The 17,735-nt window shown below is 48.0% G+C and overlaps 1 protein-coding gene across 5 annotated transcripts in view; it reads left to right on the top strand.

The window, feature by feature from the left end:
- The window catches only part of LOC147096992 (formin-like protein 3), a 190,603-nt gene that overhangs the window by 126,988 nt on the left and 45,880 nt on the right, over nucleotides 1-17,735 (top strand). For all 5 annotated transcript variants that reach the window (XR_015074454.1, XM_085972707.1, XM_085972706.1 and 2 more), the window contains 5 exons: nucleotides 2,338-2,412; nucleotides 6,719-6,829; nucleotides 7,745-7,894; nucleotides 11,271-11,372; nucleotides 12,434-12,689. Coding sequence is in view for 4 of the 5 variants with exons in the window: in XM_085972707.1 (XP_085828833.1) it covers nucleotides 2,338-2,412; nucleotides 6,719-6,829; nucleotides 7,745-7,894; nucleotides 11,271-11,372; nucleotides 12,434-12,689 (694 nt within the window). In the remaining variant the exon portion in view is untranslated. The remainder of the gene's footprint in view (nucleotides 1-2,337; nucleotides 2,413-6,718; nucleotides 6,830-7,744; nucleotides 7,895-11,270; nucleotides 11,373-12,433; nucleotides 12,690-17,735) is intronic.

The following is a 17,735-nucleotide window of genomic DNA, read 5'->3' as shown; positions in this document are numbered from 1 at the left end:
TCTTTGGGCTCTTGGATCATTGCAACTGTTGCTCATCTGACTTCCCCTTTCCCGAAGAGAGGGTGGGGTATCGCCAGCTGGGTGTTTCTTCGTGGCTGCTGCCTGCCAGTGGTGTTGCTTGTCGGAGGTTGCCTTCTCCAGGGTGAGCAAGGTCCTGCTGCTGTTTGGGGTTGTCCTGGCCAACTGCCTGACGAAGGTAGCTTGTCCTGTGTCCGGTGGGAATGAGCCACCGCTCGGCTCGTGGCACACCTCGCCCTCCACACTGGGGAGCTATTCCGCCAGACGCAGCTCCCGTGATGTGAGGGGGGCTGCTGGAGTTCTGGGCATTGGAATCTGATGCACCCGCAGCTGCCTTCAAGTAACCTTAAGGAGGCCTCAACTCTGGCCAAGGACTTTGCCCAATGTTGAGGAAAGGCCCGTACAAACGTGGAACTTACAATGGCGGCCTGTATGGGTGGGCTGTATCTGGTGATCATTTACATTGGCCACCAGTTGGGTTTTCCCTCCAAAGGCAGGAGATGAAATCACCTCATCAGGTAGCAGAGTCTGTGCGTGTGGAGCCATGTATGCGGCGATACACACCTGGGGAGAAGAAGTCGGTTGCTTGGCGCCTCGTTAGTGCCCGCTAACGCCTCTCTCGAAATTCAGCAGGAGGTTAGCGGCGGCGGTAGCCGGTAGCGCCCTGCGGCGCTGCGGCGCTGCACCTCTGCCGATGACGTCTTTGCCGTGTGCAGCACCCCGGCTGCAAACTTGGTTCGTGCCCCCTGACCTGCCACCGGACGCTATGTCTGACAGGGTCAGGGGGACGTTTTTGCAGCCAGGGCGGCGATAATTAAAGGGCAGGAGCCGGGCGGCCATTTTTTGGGGGGGTCCCCTCTCGCCGCCTCCCGCGCGGCATCGGGCAGCCCAGCACTCCTCCTCTTGAGTGCCGGGCTCTTTTGCCGGCACCCTGCTCCCCGGTGGTCCAGCAGGGCCCCAGTGAGCACTGCGCTAGGCCCCTCCCCTTTAATCAGGGGTGGGAGGCCTGCAGTACCGTGGCTCTGCCACACGTAGCGCCGCGATATTCAATGGGAGCGCCCCAAGAGGGAGGGGAGCGTTTCCAGTAGCCCCGCCTCCTCCTTGGGGCGCTACCATTCAATCTCGGGCGCGGGGATGCTAACTTTTTCGGGGTGCTACTGAAGATATCGCCTCAAATGGGGCGCAAGCCAATTTCTCCCCCCCCCCCCCCCCCCCCCCCGGGTATAAAGGTCTACTGAGCTCTGAAGATCTGTTCCTTTGCATTAGGAGGAAAGCTACCTCGACTGCTTTTGTTCCTTTTGCTTGAAGTTCCTCAGCCACATAGTATTAATTGGGCCTAATATTGTTGGTTTTCTCACCCCCCTCCCACACCTCAAACCATAGGTCTGATATTAATTTATTGCCCCCCTTACCCCCTGCCTGACTGCTGCTCAGATACAAGTTTATTTTAAAATTTTAAAAATCCTCATCCTTGTTTTCAAATCCCTCCAGGGCCTTCGCCCTCCCTCTGTAATCCGCTCCAGCCCCACAACCCTCCGAGATCTCTGCGCTCCTGGCCTCTTGCACATCCCTGATTTTAATCGCTCCACAATTGGCGGCCGTGCCTTCAGCTGCCTGGGCCCCAAGCTCTGGAATTCCCTCCCTAAACCTCTCCGCCTCTCTACACACCTCTCCTCCTTTAAGATGCTCCTTAAAACCCACCTCTTTAACCAAGCTTTTGGTCATCACAGAATCACAGAATCACAGAAACCCCACAGTGCAGATAGAGGCCATTTCGGCCCATCGAGCCTGCACCGACACATATCCCACCCGATCCCTGTAACCCCTACACCAACACATATCCCACCCTATCCCCGTAACCCCACGTATTTAATCCCCCTAACACTAAGGGTCAATTTATCATAGCCAATCAACCTAACCCGCACATCTTTGGACTGTGGGAGGAAACTGGAGCACCCGGAGAAAACCCACGCAAACACGGGGAGAATGTGCAAACTCCACACAGACAGTCGCCCGAGGCCGGATTCGAACCCGGGTCTCTGGCGCTGTGAGGCAACAGTGCTAACCACTATGCCACCTTAATATCTCATGTGTCAAATGTTGTTTGATAATCGCTCCTGTGAAGCACCTTGGGGTGTTTTACTACGTTTAAGGCGCTATGTAAATACAAGTTGTTGTTGTTTACTGGTTTTCTCTCCTCTTGCTCCTGGACTGCGAGATCGACATTAGCTTCCTCACTTCCTCTTTTGTTGAATTGGTAAGATTGTTTCCTTTTCTTCTAAAAAGTAATAAAAGGGCTAACTGTTCTGTTTCTTTTAGGTGTGCAAAGAAAAGCATCGCTTTGAAAACCTGATGGAATATTTTCGAAATGAAGACAGCAACATTGATTTCATGGTAAGAGCCAGCAAGACCTGCTCATTGGAAGTGGGGTACAAGGGGAAAAGGTGTGAGGCTGAGCTCCCAGTGTGGAGCCTCACCAGGTGGGCACTGATTGCCCGATCCGTATTTGCCACAAGCGTGGGTCCGTGCCAGCAGTGCAGGCTCTCCGCAGTTGCCCTGTAGCTTCAGTGCAACGTGCTTGCGATGTCACAGCGGGTAGGCGACGCTCTCCGCTGGAGGTTGTACCTCAGAGAATCGGCACTGTCCAGGCTCCCATGCGTTTGGCACCGCTTTGCCACCCCCTCGACGGAGCTGGGCGCGCGCTGAAACATCGGGTGAAGCCACCTTTGGAAGACCACCAACCGTAGCACGGGAAACATTTTGAAGAAGGCAGTAAGGACACCTTTGGGCCAAAGGCCTCACTTATTTCAGTGCCAGCTGTGGCTCAGTGGGCAGCACCCTCTCCTCTGAGTCAGAAGGTTGTGGGTTCAAGTCCCACTGCAGAGACTTGAGCACAAAAATCCAGGTTGACACTCCAGTGGAGTGCTGAGGGAACGCTGCACCGTCAGAGGTGCCGTCTTTCGGATGAGATGTTAAACCGAGGCCCCGTCTGCTCCCTGAGGTGGATGTAAAAGATCCTATGACACTATTTCGAAGAAGAGCAGGGGAGTTCTCCCTGGTGTCCTGGCCAATATTTCTCCCTCAACCAACATAACAAAAACAGATTATCTGGTCATTTTCACATTGCTGTTTGTGGAAGCTTGCTGTGTGCAAATTGGCTGCCGTGTTTCCTACATTACAATAGTGAGTACACTTCAAAAGTACTTCATTGGCTGTAAAGCGCTTTGGGACGTCCAGTGGTCGTGAAAGGCGCTATGGAAATGCAAGTCTTTCTTTATCTCTATTTCCAGCGACGAGTCACTGGGTTTTATGCAGAAGTGTCCAGGGAATGAGCTGGATCAAAGACTAGAGAAGCTTGAGCTGTACAGTCCAGAGAGAAGGAGATTAAGCCGGGGGAGGAACCTCATTGAAGTATCTAAAGTATTAATTGCATGTAGAGAAGATGAAACCAGAATGATAGTTTATGGTCAGTCAGACTAGTAGAATGAAAAGCCAGAAATTCAAATTAAATCTTAGAAAAAGGTTTCCTCACTCAACAACAACTTGCATTTATATAGCGCCTTTAACAGAGTAAAACATCCCAAGGCGCTTCACAGGAGCAATTATCAAACAAAATTTGACACCGAGCCACATAAGGAGATATTAGGACAGGTGACCAAAAGCTTGGTCAAAGAGGGAGGTTTTACGGAGCGTCTTAAAGCAGGAGAGAGAGGCGGAGAGGTTTAGGGAGGGATTTCCTGAGCTTCTCGAAGGGTGTTCGGTTAGGTGAAGACATTAATGGAGTTCAGCAACAAACAACTTGCATTTCTATACAGCGCCTGCAATGCAACAAACTGTCCCAAGACACTTCACGGAGATGGAAGGAAAATGGCTCTCGAGCCAAGAACGGAGAAATTAGATGGGGTGACCAAAAGCTTCGTCAAAGAGTTGGGCCTTGAGGTTTTGGGAGGTGGAGGAGCTTCGAGGGGAGTTGCAAAAGTAGCATCACGGTGAAGTGCTGCTTGAAAATATGCGTTGCGTGGAGAGGAGGATAAAACCGAAGGCTGGAATCCGTGGGAGGAGATGTAGGGCTGGAGGAAATTACATAGAATTACATAGAAATTATAACAGAAACTGGCCATGTAGCCCAACCAGTCCATGTTGGTGTTTATCCTCCACATGTGCCCTCCCTGTTCCCATATCCCTTTCCTTCAGCCACCTCTCTAACCTATTCTTAAATGTCGACATGATCTCTGCCTCAATCACTTAGTGCATTCCACAGCCTCTCAACCCTTCATATAAAAAGGTTTCTCCTGCTCCCTGTCCTAAATCTCTCCCATTTAATCTTGTATCTATATCCTCTTGTTCTAGACCCTGCAACCACTGGAATCGGCCTGTTTCTACCAACCCTGTCTCATCCCTTCACCATTTTAAACACGTTTATCAAATCACCCCATAATTTCCTCTCTCATGAAAGCAGCATGGGGTGGGGCGAGGGCATGGATGAAGTTTTAGATGAAGACGCGGGATTTTAAATAGAATGCGTTGGGAGCGGTGGTGGAGTTGGAGGCTGGGATGGGTGAGTTGAAGTATAGGAAACTCTCGATTTACCGGCACCCAAACAACCAGAAATCTCGGTTAACCGGCAAAATTCAGGAGTAGGTTCAGTTAAGTTTTTCTTCATATTCGGGGCCGTTTCTTGATTCTTGGCTGTGTAATCGGGGGTTCCTGCACTTGTTGCTAAGCAACAGGGACGCTTGGTCTGTGGCCGGGCTTCTTGCACCTGTTGCTAAGCAACAGGGAAGCCTGGATTTGTTGCTGTGTACGGGGCTCTCGTACCTTTTAAACTATAACTCTCTGTAATCCGGACTTTTTGATAAACCGGCACCACGCCGGTCCCGTCGGTGCCGGATAAAAGAGTTTCCTGTACTTGGGGGGGACGAGCTCGATGGGCCATGGGGCCTGTCCTTGTCCATGACTGTTTCTTCTGTTCCTATATTTCCGCATGCCTTGCCGTGAAGGGAAAGAGCAGATTGCAGCTCTATTTACTCGGTAGACTGAAGTCCGTGTCTCTGCTTGCAGTTGTGGCTCCTTGCGTCAGTGAGCTACGAGGAGAGGCTGAAGGAGCTAAGTCTGTTCTCCATGAGAAAGAGAAGTACATCAGCGACATCGTAAATGTAGTGGGAACATTTCCTCTGATTGCTATTTCTGATTGAATCATTAAACGTGTTCTAAAACGATGCATTTAGAATTTCACCGGCAATATTAGCAAGCGAAAATCTTCCCTGATGGTACGGTACATGGGAAATTGGTATAAGCGTTAAAGAAGGAAATGAATAGACTGCTGTTTCAACAGGGAGTAGAGGGATAGGAGTTCAGTACTGAGAGGGATAGAATTGGTGCAGGCCAGGATGGATCTAAATGATGGGGTGAGCAAGCTGGACCTCGTCAATGTCCCCGCTATCTTTTAGGTTTATTTTAAGTGGTAGGGCATCTTTTATTATTTAAAATAGCAGATTCACATTTTGTAGCAAAAACAGGAAGGCAGATTATTATCTGAACGGCAATAGATTGGGAAAAGGGGAAGTGCAACGAGACCTGGGTGTCCTTGTGCACCAGTCGCTGAAGGTAAGCATGCAGGTGCAGCAGGCGGTTAAGAAGGCAAATGGTATGTTGGCCTTCATAGCGAGAGGGTTTGAGTACAGGAACAAGGATGTCTTGCTGCAGTTGTACAGGGCCTTGGTGAGACCACATCTTGAGTATTGTGTGCAGTTTTGGTCACCTTATCTGAGGAAGGATGTTCTTGCCATGGAGGGAGTGCAGCGAAGATTCACCAGACTGATACCTGGGGTGGCAGGAATGACGTATGAGGAGAGATTGGGTTGATTAGGCTTATATTCGCTAGAGTTTAGAAGAATGAGAGGGGATCTCATTGAAACTTATAAAATTCTAACAGGACTGGACAGACTAGATGCAGGAAGGATGTTCCCGATGGTCGGGGGAGTCCAGAACCAGGGGTCACAGTCTAAGGATAAGGGGTAAGCCATTTAGGACTGAGATGAGGAGGAATTTCTTCACCCAGAGAGTGGTGAACTGTGGAATTCTCTACCACAGAAGGCAGTAGAGGCCAATTCATTAAATATATTCAAGAAGGAGTTAGATATATTTCTTAAGGGGATCAAGCGATATGGGGAGAAGGCAGGGACAGGGTACTGAATTTGGATGATCAGCCATGATCTCATTGAATGGCGGAGCGGGCTCGAGGGGCCGAATGGCCCACTCCTGCTCCTATCTTCTATGTATGAATGTGCTGAAAGTTTGTTGTTAATATCATGCAGTATGATTCCAACCCTTCTCATTTTTATGATTTTTAAAAAAAATAAACCATTGGCCTCCAATTTACAATACTGTAGAGTGAATCCTGGAATCATACAGCACAGAAAGAGGCCATTTGACCCATCGTGCCTGTGCCGGCTCTTTGAAAGACCTACTCAATTAGTCCCACTCCGCCCCTGCTCGTTCCCCACAGCCCTGCAATTTTTCCCTTCAAGTACTTACCCAATTCCCTTTTGAAAGTTACTATTGAATCTGCTTCCACCACCCTTTCAGGCAGCACGTTCCAGATCATCATAACTTACTTATTATTTTGCTCTAGTGGAAGTTACTCTGACATTGTCTCTCAGCTTCTTCTCTCTCTTTCCCCCCCCTTGCGTTCTGCTAGGTGGCGTGCATGCAGTTCATCAACATCGTGGTCCATTCTGTGGAGGACATGAACTTCCGGGTCCACTTGCAGTTCGAGTTCACCAAGCTGGGCCTCGACGAATTCCTGGAGGTGGGTGTGAGATTCGTCGGTGCACTCGTGAAAAGCATGGTCCCACTTAACCCTGGCAATTTCTTTATTTCTCCCCCCCCTCCACCCCCCCACCCTCACAAAGTGCAGGGCCAATTGAAGGGGCCCCTCGCACATTTAAAATGGAAAGCTTTATAATACCCTCTCTTAGCCTAAACCCGCACTTTGGAATTATTGGTACTGGTCTGCCAGCTAGATTTTATCAAAATGATATGGCTCACTCACTTGACACCACCACTAGCGCCCCCCCCCCATAATAATATCCAGCATATTTGTAATGTTGCTTTAAGCATTCTCTGGGGCAGTTGCATCCTGTCGAGATGCGACATCAGAAATCCACGTACTGTGCTGAAAATATTGGCCTGAGGGATCAGGTTGTACAGTGAGTGCAGAAAAAGAGAGAATAAAAGATCTAATCGCCACAGCTTGCGTCTTTTTTTTGTAATCTGTCTCTATAAAAGAAAGGCACGTGGGTAATATGAGAGTTCAACCCACGATATCCATCGAATAGTCTTGAGGGAAGGGAGTCTTGCCAAAGGCCTGGTCAACATGATGGCAAGTCTCTCCCAAGTCACAATGCAAACCCATATTCTTTATATCAGCCATATTTAAGGCATGGAGGGTGGAGACCCCAAAATGACCCCAATTGTGTGGGTGGAATGTGTCCTCCCTGCCCAGCACAGTGATATCTTCAAAACCATTTAAATCTGTGCAGTGCATTGCCAGTATCTTTAATCAGCATTCCTCAAATTCCAAATTACGTCAATGGCCTTGTCACCCCATCTTCCATTCTTGTTTTGGGAACACACAACGCAATTTAAAGCCAGCTATTTAGTGGAAACAGAAGTCTGTTACTGCACCCCCCCCGATAATGGTTACAATTTATTTTCTCTTCAGAAATCCAAGCACACGGAAAGTGACAAACTCCAGGTTCAGATCCAGGCCTACCTGGACAATGTGTTTGATGTGGGAGGCCTCCTCGAGGATGCCGAGACAAAGAACGCCGCCTTGGAGAAAGTGGACGAACTGGAGGAGCACTTGTCGCATGTGAGCACATATGTTATACAAAATCACAATACTGCGGATGCTGGAAATCTGAAATGAAAACTGGAAATACTCAGCGGGTCAGGCAGCATCTGTGGAGAGAGAAACAGAATTAACGGTTCAGGTCAACGACCCTTCGTCAGAACTGGAAGAAGCTGGAGATGGAACCGGTTTTTAAGCAAATGTAGGGGCAGGGAGATGGGGGAGGGGAGGAAAGAACAAAAGGGAAGGTCTGTGATAGGATGGAAGGCAGGAGAGATTAAGAGACAAAAGGGATGATGGCGCAAGGCAAGAGGAGATGGTAATGGGACAAGTAAAGAAACAAAAGATGACTCTAGATGAAGTTTAAATGATATGTGACGTAAGAAAACTACTGGGCACTTGGTCTAAGCGTTAAACAAAGCTTTAATCAACTGTTTTACAACATGGAGGTCTAGTTGTGTCCTTCACTAGTTCCTGTTAAGAATGTCCTGCGCAAGCTGGGCCTGTGCCTGAGTATTTATACTCTCCCTGGACAGCGCCACCCGCAGGCCGCTCAGTATTATTTCCTAAGTCTTTCTTTCATGAATGACTGATTCATGTCAATATGTAATGTCATTCTTGGACTTGTCTCCCTTTGACGCGGAAGACTGGTAGTTCACGTAGAGCAGAGCATGCTACCTCAAACTGCACAGGTTCTTGCGCCGTTGCCGTATTGGGTGTCTGCCACTCGCGGCTGCAAGAGATTCAAGTTATCGGGGGGGGGGGTGCGGGGCGCAGGATCTGCAAACTCATAAAATTTCTCTCTGTGTAAGACTGTTCATATTGTGCACTGCGAGCACGGTATGGTAAACATTCTCCAATGTTTCGTTACTGGGATGTTATCTCCATTGCTGTGCGCCAATTGGCACCAATGTTCACTTTAATATTTTTTGGGCGCATGCGCGGTTTTTCAGATGTAAAAGCCGGCTGCGCGGGAGCTGCAGAGTGCTGTGCGGTTACGCAGCTTAAAAGGAACATTTACTGACACTCTGTTTCCGAAGGTAGGAGAAGGGGATCTGTGGTAGAGTTGCCAACTCTGGTTGGGCATAGTCCTGGAGCTTTCATCACGTGACCTCCAACCCCCGCGCCCCCCATCTCCCATTTTTTTAATAATTAATAAACAAAAGTGTTCAAAGAAAATTGGGTGGGGGGCAAACACTTTTTTAATGACCGGGTTGCTCGCAGCAGTTGTCCAGGAGATTCCTCTTTAGTTCCTGGAGACCCATAGAAACATTCTTCGTAACATAGAAACATAGAAGATAGGAGCAGGAGTAGGCCATTCGGCCCCTCGAGCCTGCTCCGCCATTCAATGAGATCATGGCTGATCATCCAAACTCAGTACCCGGTCCCTGCCTTCTCTCCATATCCCTTGATCCCTTTAGCCTTAAGAAATATATCCAACTCCTTCTTGAATATATTTAATGAATTGGCCTCCACCGCCTTCTGTGGTAGAGAATTCCACAGGTTCACCACTCTCTGGGTGAAGAAATTCCTCCTCATCTCTGTCCTAAATGGCTTACCCCTTATCCTTAGACTGTGACCCCTGGTTCTGGACTCCCCGACCATCGGGAACATCCTTCCTGCATCTAGTTTGTCTAGTCCTGTCAGAATTTTATAAGTTTCGATGAGATCCCCTCTCATTCTTCTAAACTCCAGCGAGTACCAGCCCAATCGACCCAATCTCTCCTCATACGTCATTCCTGCCAGGGCAATCCTGGAGGGTTGGCGACCCTCGCCTGCGGGAGTGTGTCAGTATTTATGCAGGTTGCCGGGGACTGCGTGGACCTTCGCAGGGAGTCCCGAGGTGCGTGTCAGTATTTACCGAGATCCCCCCCCCCCCCCCCCCCTGGGTCTGTGTTGACATTTACAGGGAGCACTGTGAAGGAGCTAATCCAGAAACCGAAAATGCTGGAAACACTCAGCAGGTCAGCATCAGTGGAGAGAGAAACCGAGTTAACGTTTCAAAAAAAGAAAGACTTGCATTTATATAGCGCCTTTCGCGACCTCAAGATGTCCCAAAGCGCTTTACAACCAATGACGTACTTTTGAAGTGTAATCACTGTTGTAATGTAGCAGCCAATTTGTGCACAGCAAGCTCCCACAAACAGCACTGTGATAATGACCAGATAATCTGTTTTAGTGATGTTGATTGAGGGATAAATATTGGCCAGGACACCGGGGAGAACTCCCCTGCTTCTCTTCGAAATAGTGCCCTGGGATCTTTTGCATCCACCTGAGAGAGCAGATTTTGTTTAAAGTCTCATCCGAAAGACGGCACCTCAGACAGTGCGGCAGTCCCTCAGCACTGCACTGGGAGTGTCAGCCTAGATTTTTGTGTTCAAGTCTGTTGGAGTGGGACTTGAACCCACAACCTTCCGACTCAAGTGAGAGTGCTACCCCACTGAGCCATGGCTGACACCTTGCCGTTAATTATGCTGAAGCCTAATAAACAAAAAAAGGTGGCTGGAAGGTCAATGACCTTTCATCAGAACTGGAAGATGTTAGAGATTGAACAGTTGAGAAGCAAGTACAGGGCCAGAGAAAAATAAAAGGAAATGGGTGAAGGAGCTATTTGCAACTAAGTGGAGCTGTGGCCTCCTATGATCTCCTGTACATAGGCTTAAAGGACCGATTATCCGCATGGACCGCACTGGCTGGGAACCTCAGCCACTGTCAATTGATGCAATTTTCTATCTGTAACAAGGCTACTTGCCACTTCCCGATGAGCTCGGCTGGTGGGTGAAGCTCCCTGCCTGTAGCCTGCATTTGGAAAACCTTTTAAGGTAAAGCAGATGAACTCCGTGCGATGCCATTACTTATGTTGGGACCGAATTAAAAAATGGATACTGGACAGCGTTCTGGAGAAAATATTGGGATAGTTCTTCTTTCTCTCTGTCATGACTCCCTACAAGAAATGTCATTGGATGGTGACAAACGCAGTATGGCAGATAGAGATAGTTTCATATCTTACTGAAAGCTCCGTGCCTTGAACATCCCTGGGATATTAGTATTGGGTATACTACCCTCCACACCTACATACTACATCTACACTCTTCTGGTGTCATTTGAACACCCAACATTCTGGTCTGGAGGCAAACTGACTACCAGTAAGTTATCACGTTGAGGCCACATTTTGAAGCATTTGATGAGTTGGTGAGTCGAGGGCTATCTGGCATCTGTAATTTAGAGATGTTGGGATCTGCATTTCTGGGAGAATGGTACCTTGAGTAGTCCCATAGCACTGTAGATATTCAGAATCCGAATCCTTCATTGCGAATGTAACTGGCTGAATTATTTGTTAAGCGAAAAGGGTTTTGTTTCCGATTAATTGAACTTGAAACTGTCTCTCTCCTCCCAGTTGTCTGAGAAGCTTCAGGAACTGGAGAATGAAAATATGATGAGGGTGGCGGAACTGGAAAAGCAGCTACTCCATCGAGATACTGAACTGGAAACGATAAAGGTAGGGTCTCCAGGCTGGGATTGTGTAGTATCTTCATATCGCAATTTAATTTTTTTTTTTAAATAGCATGCTTGTACAGAGCAGCGACTGCTGTCGATTTCAAGAAGGGGAGGCGCAATGATAATTACCGTCTAACTGTTTACAGCGAGGGTAATGGCGGAATTGTGCAAAAGTCTCAGGAAAATATGGAGTGGAAAATATGCAGTGGCTTAAGTCGCTTAACCCCATAGTTTCCTCTTTCTTTTGTGACGTTCAGGGGTCCCTGTGCTGTAGCTGCACTGTAGACTCTGGCACTAGTCCCCAGGATAGCCTGGGCCACCAAACAAGCCTACTTTGCTTGGCTAAATTCTGACAGGGCCAGACAGACTGGATGCAGGGAGGATGTTTCCCCTTGCTGGGGGGGTCTAGAACGAGGGGTCACAGTCTCAGGATACGGGGTAAGACATTTAGGACTGAGATGAGGAGAAATGTCTTCACTCAGAGGGTGGTGAACCTGTGGAATTCTCTACCACAGAAGGCAGTGGAGGCCAAGTCACTGAATATATTTAAGAAGGAGATAGATAGATTTCTAGACACAAAAGGCATCAAGGGGTATGGGAAGAGAGCGGGAATATGGTATTGAGATACAGGATCAGCCATGATCATATTGAATGGCGGAGCAGGCTCGAAGGGCCGAATGGCCGACTCCTGCTCCTATGTTTCTATGGATACAGTTCTCTATTGTACTTGGAAATCAGTCAAATATTGAAGACGATGTTAATGGACTAAAACTCCTTGACCAGAGTTAAGGATGTTGCTGCTTCCAAGTGCAGAGCTTTCAGCTGCCTGGTTGCCATTTGTTTGAAGCCACGCTGGACGTTCATTACAGAGTGGCTTTGTCGACTGTTGTTGACCAGGTGGCTCGCTTAGACCATCCAGCACCCCTGGTTGGTGGAGATGCGTGCAGATGTGGAAGGCTCCTTGTTGAGTGTTAAAACAATTGAAGTTAGTTGGAAAGTAACGCAACTTGCCGTCGAGCACTGTTTGACCGCAAGCCACGCCAACTCTTTGCGCCCTGACAGGAAACGTACAAAGATGCCAGCAGCCAGGTGCACACGTTGCGGAAGATGATCAAGGAGAAAGAGGAGGCTTTCCAGCGGCAGTTTCACCTGGAGAAACAGATGACTGGTCTGCAACGCGGATCCGTTGGGGATTGTCCCGACGGAGGTTTTTCCATGCTGTCTCGGTCTGCCATGGGTTCGGAACTAATGGAAACCATTCCTGCACCAGCTGCACCACCAACCCCTCCGCCACCGCCACTAGCTCCACCGTTACCAGGTAAAGCTGTGCTCCTCACTATTCGGGGAGAAAAAAGGGGGGGGGGAGGGGTCCCACAGATACTCTGGGTGGGGAGAAACGGGAGCTGAAGCGATCTGTGGGAATGACGCGGGGCGGATTGTGGGAAATCGTGCGGTGGTAGGCCGTAACCTGGGACCCACGGAATTGGACCCACGGAATCGGACCCCCAGCAAGGTAAGCTAGAAAGGTGGTGGTGGGGGTGGGTGGGAGCTGGCAATGAGCATGGTCAGGGTGGTGAGGGTGGTGGAGGAAGCCTGGGTAGGGGAGGCCCAAGGTGTCCTCCTGGCCCACAAGGAACCTAAACTGTACCCGTGCCTCTTCTGGCCGCGATGCTGGCGGGTCCAGAACTGCGCGGCCCGCAGTTAAAATGGCGCGCACGTCCGAATGATGTCACTGGGCCACGACTTTGCCATTTCAATTAGGCCCTTGCTTGTCGAGCTCCAGGCACCAGCTAAAAGGGTGACTGAAGTAAATGGTTCTGGAATGGCGGGGCAAGTTCCCAAACCTGATTTTTAACCCCCCTCCCCCACCCGCCGCAGTGTTCCCGCTGGGTCAGCAGGTATACAATCAACCCTACTGACTCTGTGATTTCAGGGAGTTTCAGTGATTTTGACCTGTTCACGGAACCAATATTTGAAATCACTCGGTTTTCAAAAGAGAGCCAAAATCGCAAATAATATTAGTTTTGCCAGAAGCAGCTTACGTCACACCTCAAATCTGTTACAAGCACTTTTACAACTTGGGAACGGAGGTTAAGCTGAACAAGCCCATACACTTTTTGACAGATTGATCCACCTTCTCGCCACATCCCTCAGTCCCTTCTCTCTCCACAAACACGTCTAATTGCTTCTTCCACCCATTTATACTGTCTGCTTCAGTGCCCTTCCCTGGAAATTTATTACTCAACTCTAATTGCCTTTTGTGCAAAAAGATACCACCGGACTTCCCTCCTTGCTCCTTTTTCCCATTTTAACGATCCCCTGGGATTTGAAGCCTCTGCCACAGTGATCGATGCTGTCAATTCCCTTCATAGCCCCGACGACTTCAATCCGGTCACCTTGAAGGTCTTGCCTTTATCAAAGGAAACCAGCCCAACGTTCCTTTAATCTTCCCTCTTGGCTTAAATTCCTTCCTTCTCTCCTCTTTGCACAAATGCAATCATTTGTGAGGTGAGGCTGTCCTGTAATCTGACTGAAATTAATTTTGAAACTTGGTACCTGTGGGCCTCGTGTGTCAACACTGCTCCTGCTTGTGCTGAGGAAATGAAGGTCCCTTGTCTCTGTCTTACTCGGCACAGGGCTGCGATGAGATCAGAAGTCGGCAATGTTCAAAGATCTTAAGAAGTTTTGCAAGTAGAACTTAAAAAAAAAAAAAAACAACTTGCCTAAGTTAACTTCTCAATTAATTAAACAGCCTTACTGAATTTCATCAGAGGAAATTAAATGTAAATATGACTTAATACACCTTTTGGTGCAGATGAAGAGTTAGAAATAGGCCACAAAGGATTAAATGTAGCATGAAAGCTGAGAATGGAAATCCCAAATGATTAGAGAGAGAAAAACACACACATGGCTCAGAGCTGGAAAGTCACCTCTGTCCTGGTTAACTGGTAGGAGGAATTTTCCAACCTTTTGCAGATCAGTGAATGTTAGATTACATCGACATTACAGCACAGAAAGAGGTTCCCAAGAGCCGCCTCCCACCCTACTTCATCTAACCCTACCTGCATAACCTTCTATTGCTTTCTCCCTCCTGTGTTTATCCAGCTTCCCCTTCAATGTATCTGTGCTATTCGCCTCAACCACTCCCTGTGGTAGCGAGTTCCACATTCTCACCACTCTCTGGGTAAAGAAGTTTCTCTTAAATTCCCTGTTGGATTTATTAGTGACGATCTTATATTGATGGCCCCTAGTTCTGGTCTCCCCCACAAGTGGACACAAATAAACTCCCAGAGATGTCGGGCAACATAGGGTCTAATAAGAGGGAGGAATTGAATGAAATCAATATTTGTAGGGAAATGGTGTTCGGGAAATTGACGGGATTGAAGGCTGATAATCTACATCCTAGGGTACTTAAGGAAGTGGCCCTAGAAATAGTAGATGCATTGCTGGTCATCTTCCAAAATTCTATAGACTCTGGCACAGTTCCCATGGATTGGAGGGTAGCTAATGTAACCCCACTATTCAAAAAAGGTGGTGGAGAGAAAACGGGGAAATCGGTAGTGGGGAAAATGCTAGAGTCCATTATAAAAGATGTAATAGCAGAGCACTTGGAAAACAGTGACAGGATCGGACAAAGTCAACATGGATTTACAAAAGGTAAATCGTACTTGACTAACCTACTGGAATTTTTTGAGGATGTAACTGGTAGAATAGATAAGGGAGAACCAGTGGATGTTATGTATTTGGACTTTCAGAAGGCTTTCGATAAGATCCCGCATAAGAGATTAGTGTGTAAAGTTAAAGCACATGGGATTGGGGGTAAGGTACTGACTTGGATAGAGAACTGGTTGGCAGACAGGAAGCAAAGAGTTGGAATAAACGGGTCTTTTTCCAAGTGGCAGGCAGTGACTGGTGGGGTACCGCAGGGATCGGTGCTAGGACCCCACCTATTCACGATATATATTAATGATCTAGACGAGGGAACTAGATGTAATATCTCCAAGTTTGCAGACGACACAAAGCTGGGTGGGCGTGTGTGTTGTGAGGAGGATGCAGAGAAACTCCAGTATGATTTGGACAGGTTGGGTGATTGGGCAGATGCATGGCAGATGCAGTATAATGTGGATAAATGCGAGGTTATTCACTTCAGTGGCAAAAACAGGAAGACAGATTATTATCTGAATGGCAATAGATTGGGAGAAGGGGAAGTGCAACGAGACCTGGGTGTTCTTGTGCACCAGTCGCTGAAGGTAAGCATGCAGGTGCAGCAGGCGGTTAAGAAGGCAAATGGTATGTTGGCCTTCATAGCGAGAGGATTCGAGTACGGGAACAAAGATGCCTTGCTGCAGTTGTACAGGGCCTTGGTGAGACCCCACCTTGAGTATTGTGTGCAGTTTTGGTCGCCTTATCTGAGGAAGGATGTTCTTGCCATGGAGGGAGTGCAGCGAAGATTCACCAGACTGATACCTGGGATGGCAGGAATGACGTATGAGGAGAGATTGGGTCGATTGGGCTTATATTCGCTCGAGTTTAGAAGAATGAGAGGGGATCTCATTGAAACTTATAAAATTCTAACCGGACTAGACAGACTAGATGCAGGAAGGATGTTCCCGCTGGCAGGGGAGTCCAGAACCAGAGGTCACAGTCTAAGGATAAGGGGTAAGCCATTTAGGACAGAGATGAGGAGGAATTTCTTCACCCAGAGAGTGGTGAACCTGTGGAATTCTCTACCACAGAAGGCAGTAGAGGCCAATTCATTAAATATATTCAAGAAGGAGTTGGATATATTTCTTAAGGCTAAAGGGATCAAGGGATATGGGGAGAAAGCAGGGACAGGGTACTGAGTTTGGATGATCAGCCATGATCTCATTGAATGGCGGAGCAGGCTCGAGGGGCCGAATGGCCTACTCCTGCTCCTATCTTCTATGTTTCTATCTCTACGTGTACCCTATCGAACCCTTTCATAATCTTGAAGACCTACGTTAGGCCACCCCTAATAATATAATTGACAAATGAAGTTCAACACAGATAAATGTGAGGTGTTACATTTTGGTAGGAAGAATAGGGAGGTCATTTATCACTTGGAGGGTGCGAGTCTAGGTGAGGTAGAGGAACAAAGGGATCTCGGATTACAAATACACAAATCACTAAAAGTTGCGACACAGGTTAGCAAGGCCATAAAAAAAGCAAACCAAGCACTAGGGTTTATTTCTAGAGGGATAGAATTGAAAAGTAGGGAAGTTATGCTAAACCTGTATCGAACCTTGGTTAGACCACACTTAGAGTACTGCGTACAGTGCTGGTCGCCATATTATAAAAAGGATTTAGAGGCACTGGAGAGGGTGCAGAGAAGATTTTCAAGGATGATACCAGAAATGCGAGGGTATACCTATCAGGAAAGGATGAACAGGCTGGGTCTCGTTTCTCGCAAAAAAAAAAAAAAAAAGGTGACCTAATATAGATCTTTAAAATTATGAAAGCTTTTGATCGAGTGGATGCAGAGAGAATCTTTCCACTTGTGGGGAAGAGCATAACTAGAGGCCATCAATATAAGATGGTCACCAAGAAATCCAATCGGGAATTCAGGAGAAACTTCTTTACCCAGAGAGTGGTGAGAATGTGGAACTCGCTACCGACTGGGAGTGGTTGAGGTGAATAGTATAGATGGATTTAAGGGGAGGCTAGACAAGCATATGAGGGAGAAAGGAATAGAGGGTTATGCTGATAGATTTAGATGAGGAAAGACGGGAGGAGGCTCGAGTGGAGCATAAACGCCGGCATGGACTGGTTGGGCCGAATGGCCTGTCTCTGTGCTGTATATCCTATGCAATCCCCTCAGTCTTCTCTGTTCTAGAGAAAAGAGCACCAGTCTTTCCTGATGAGTATAACTACTCAGTTCTGGTATCATCCTTGTAAATCTTTTTTGCACCTTCACCGGTGCCTCTCTATCCTTTTTCTAATATGGAGACCAGAACTGTGCACGGTACTCTGAGATGCTCTGGAGAGTGCTGTGTGGAGTAGGCCTTACGATCTCCTGTATCACCTGTGCCAGCAGCAAATCTCCCAGTGGCACCACCTCAGACAGGGCAATGGAACAGTGCAGATGGGAGGTTTGCCGGAAACTTCGGGAATTGGCAGGCAACGTGGCTGATCCCTCCCAGATAGAACTTGTACACCTCCTGATCAAACTGCTTGAACATACCCCCTCCGCCCCCCCCCCCACCTTTCCTCAAGACCATTGATGAATGGTAGGCTCAGATTCATCTTACGGCATTGTGTTTACATTGGGCCTAATCTGCTGCCTTATTAAAAGGGGCCAGATTCAGTGGTAGCTTGACACTGTCGTGAGTTTACTCAGATTAAC

Source organism: Somniosus microcephalus, chromosome 33 (genome assembly GCF_052327205.1).
Source record: "Somniosus microcephalus isolate GS21.2 chromosome 33, FLI_Smic_1.0, whole genome shotgun sequence".
Taxonomy (NCBI): Eukaryota; Metazoa; Chordata; class Chondrichthyes; order Squaliformes; family Somniosidae; genus Somniosus; species Somniosus microcephalus.
This window is presented reverse-complemented; position numbering and strand designations above follow the sequence as displayed.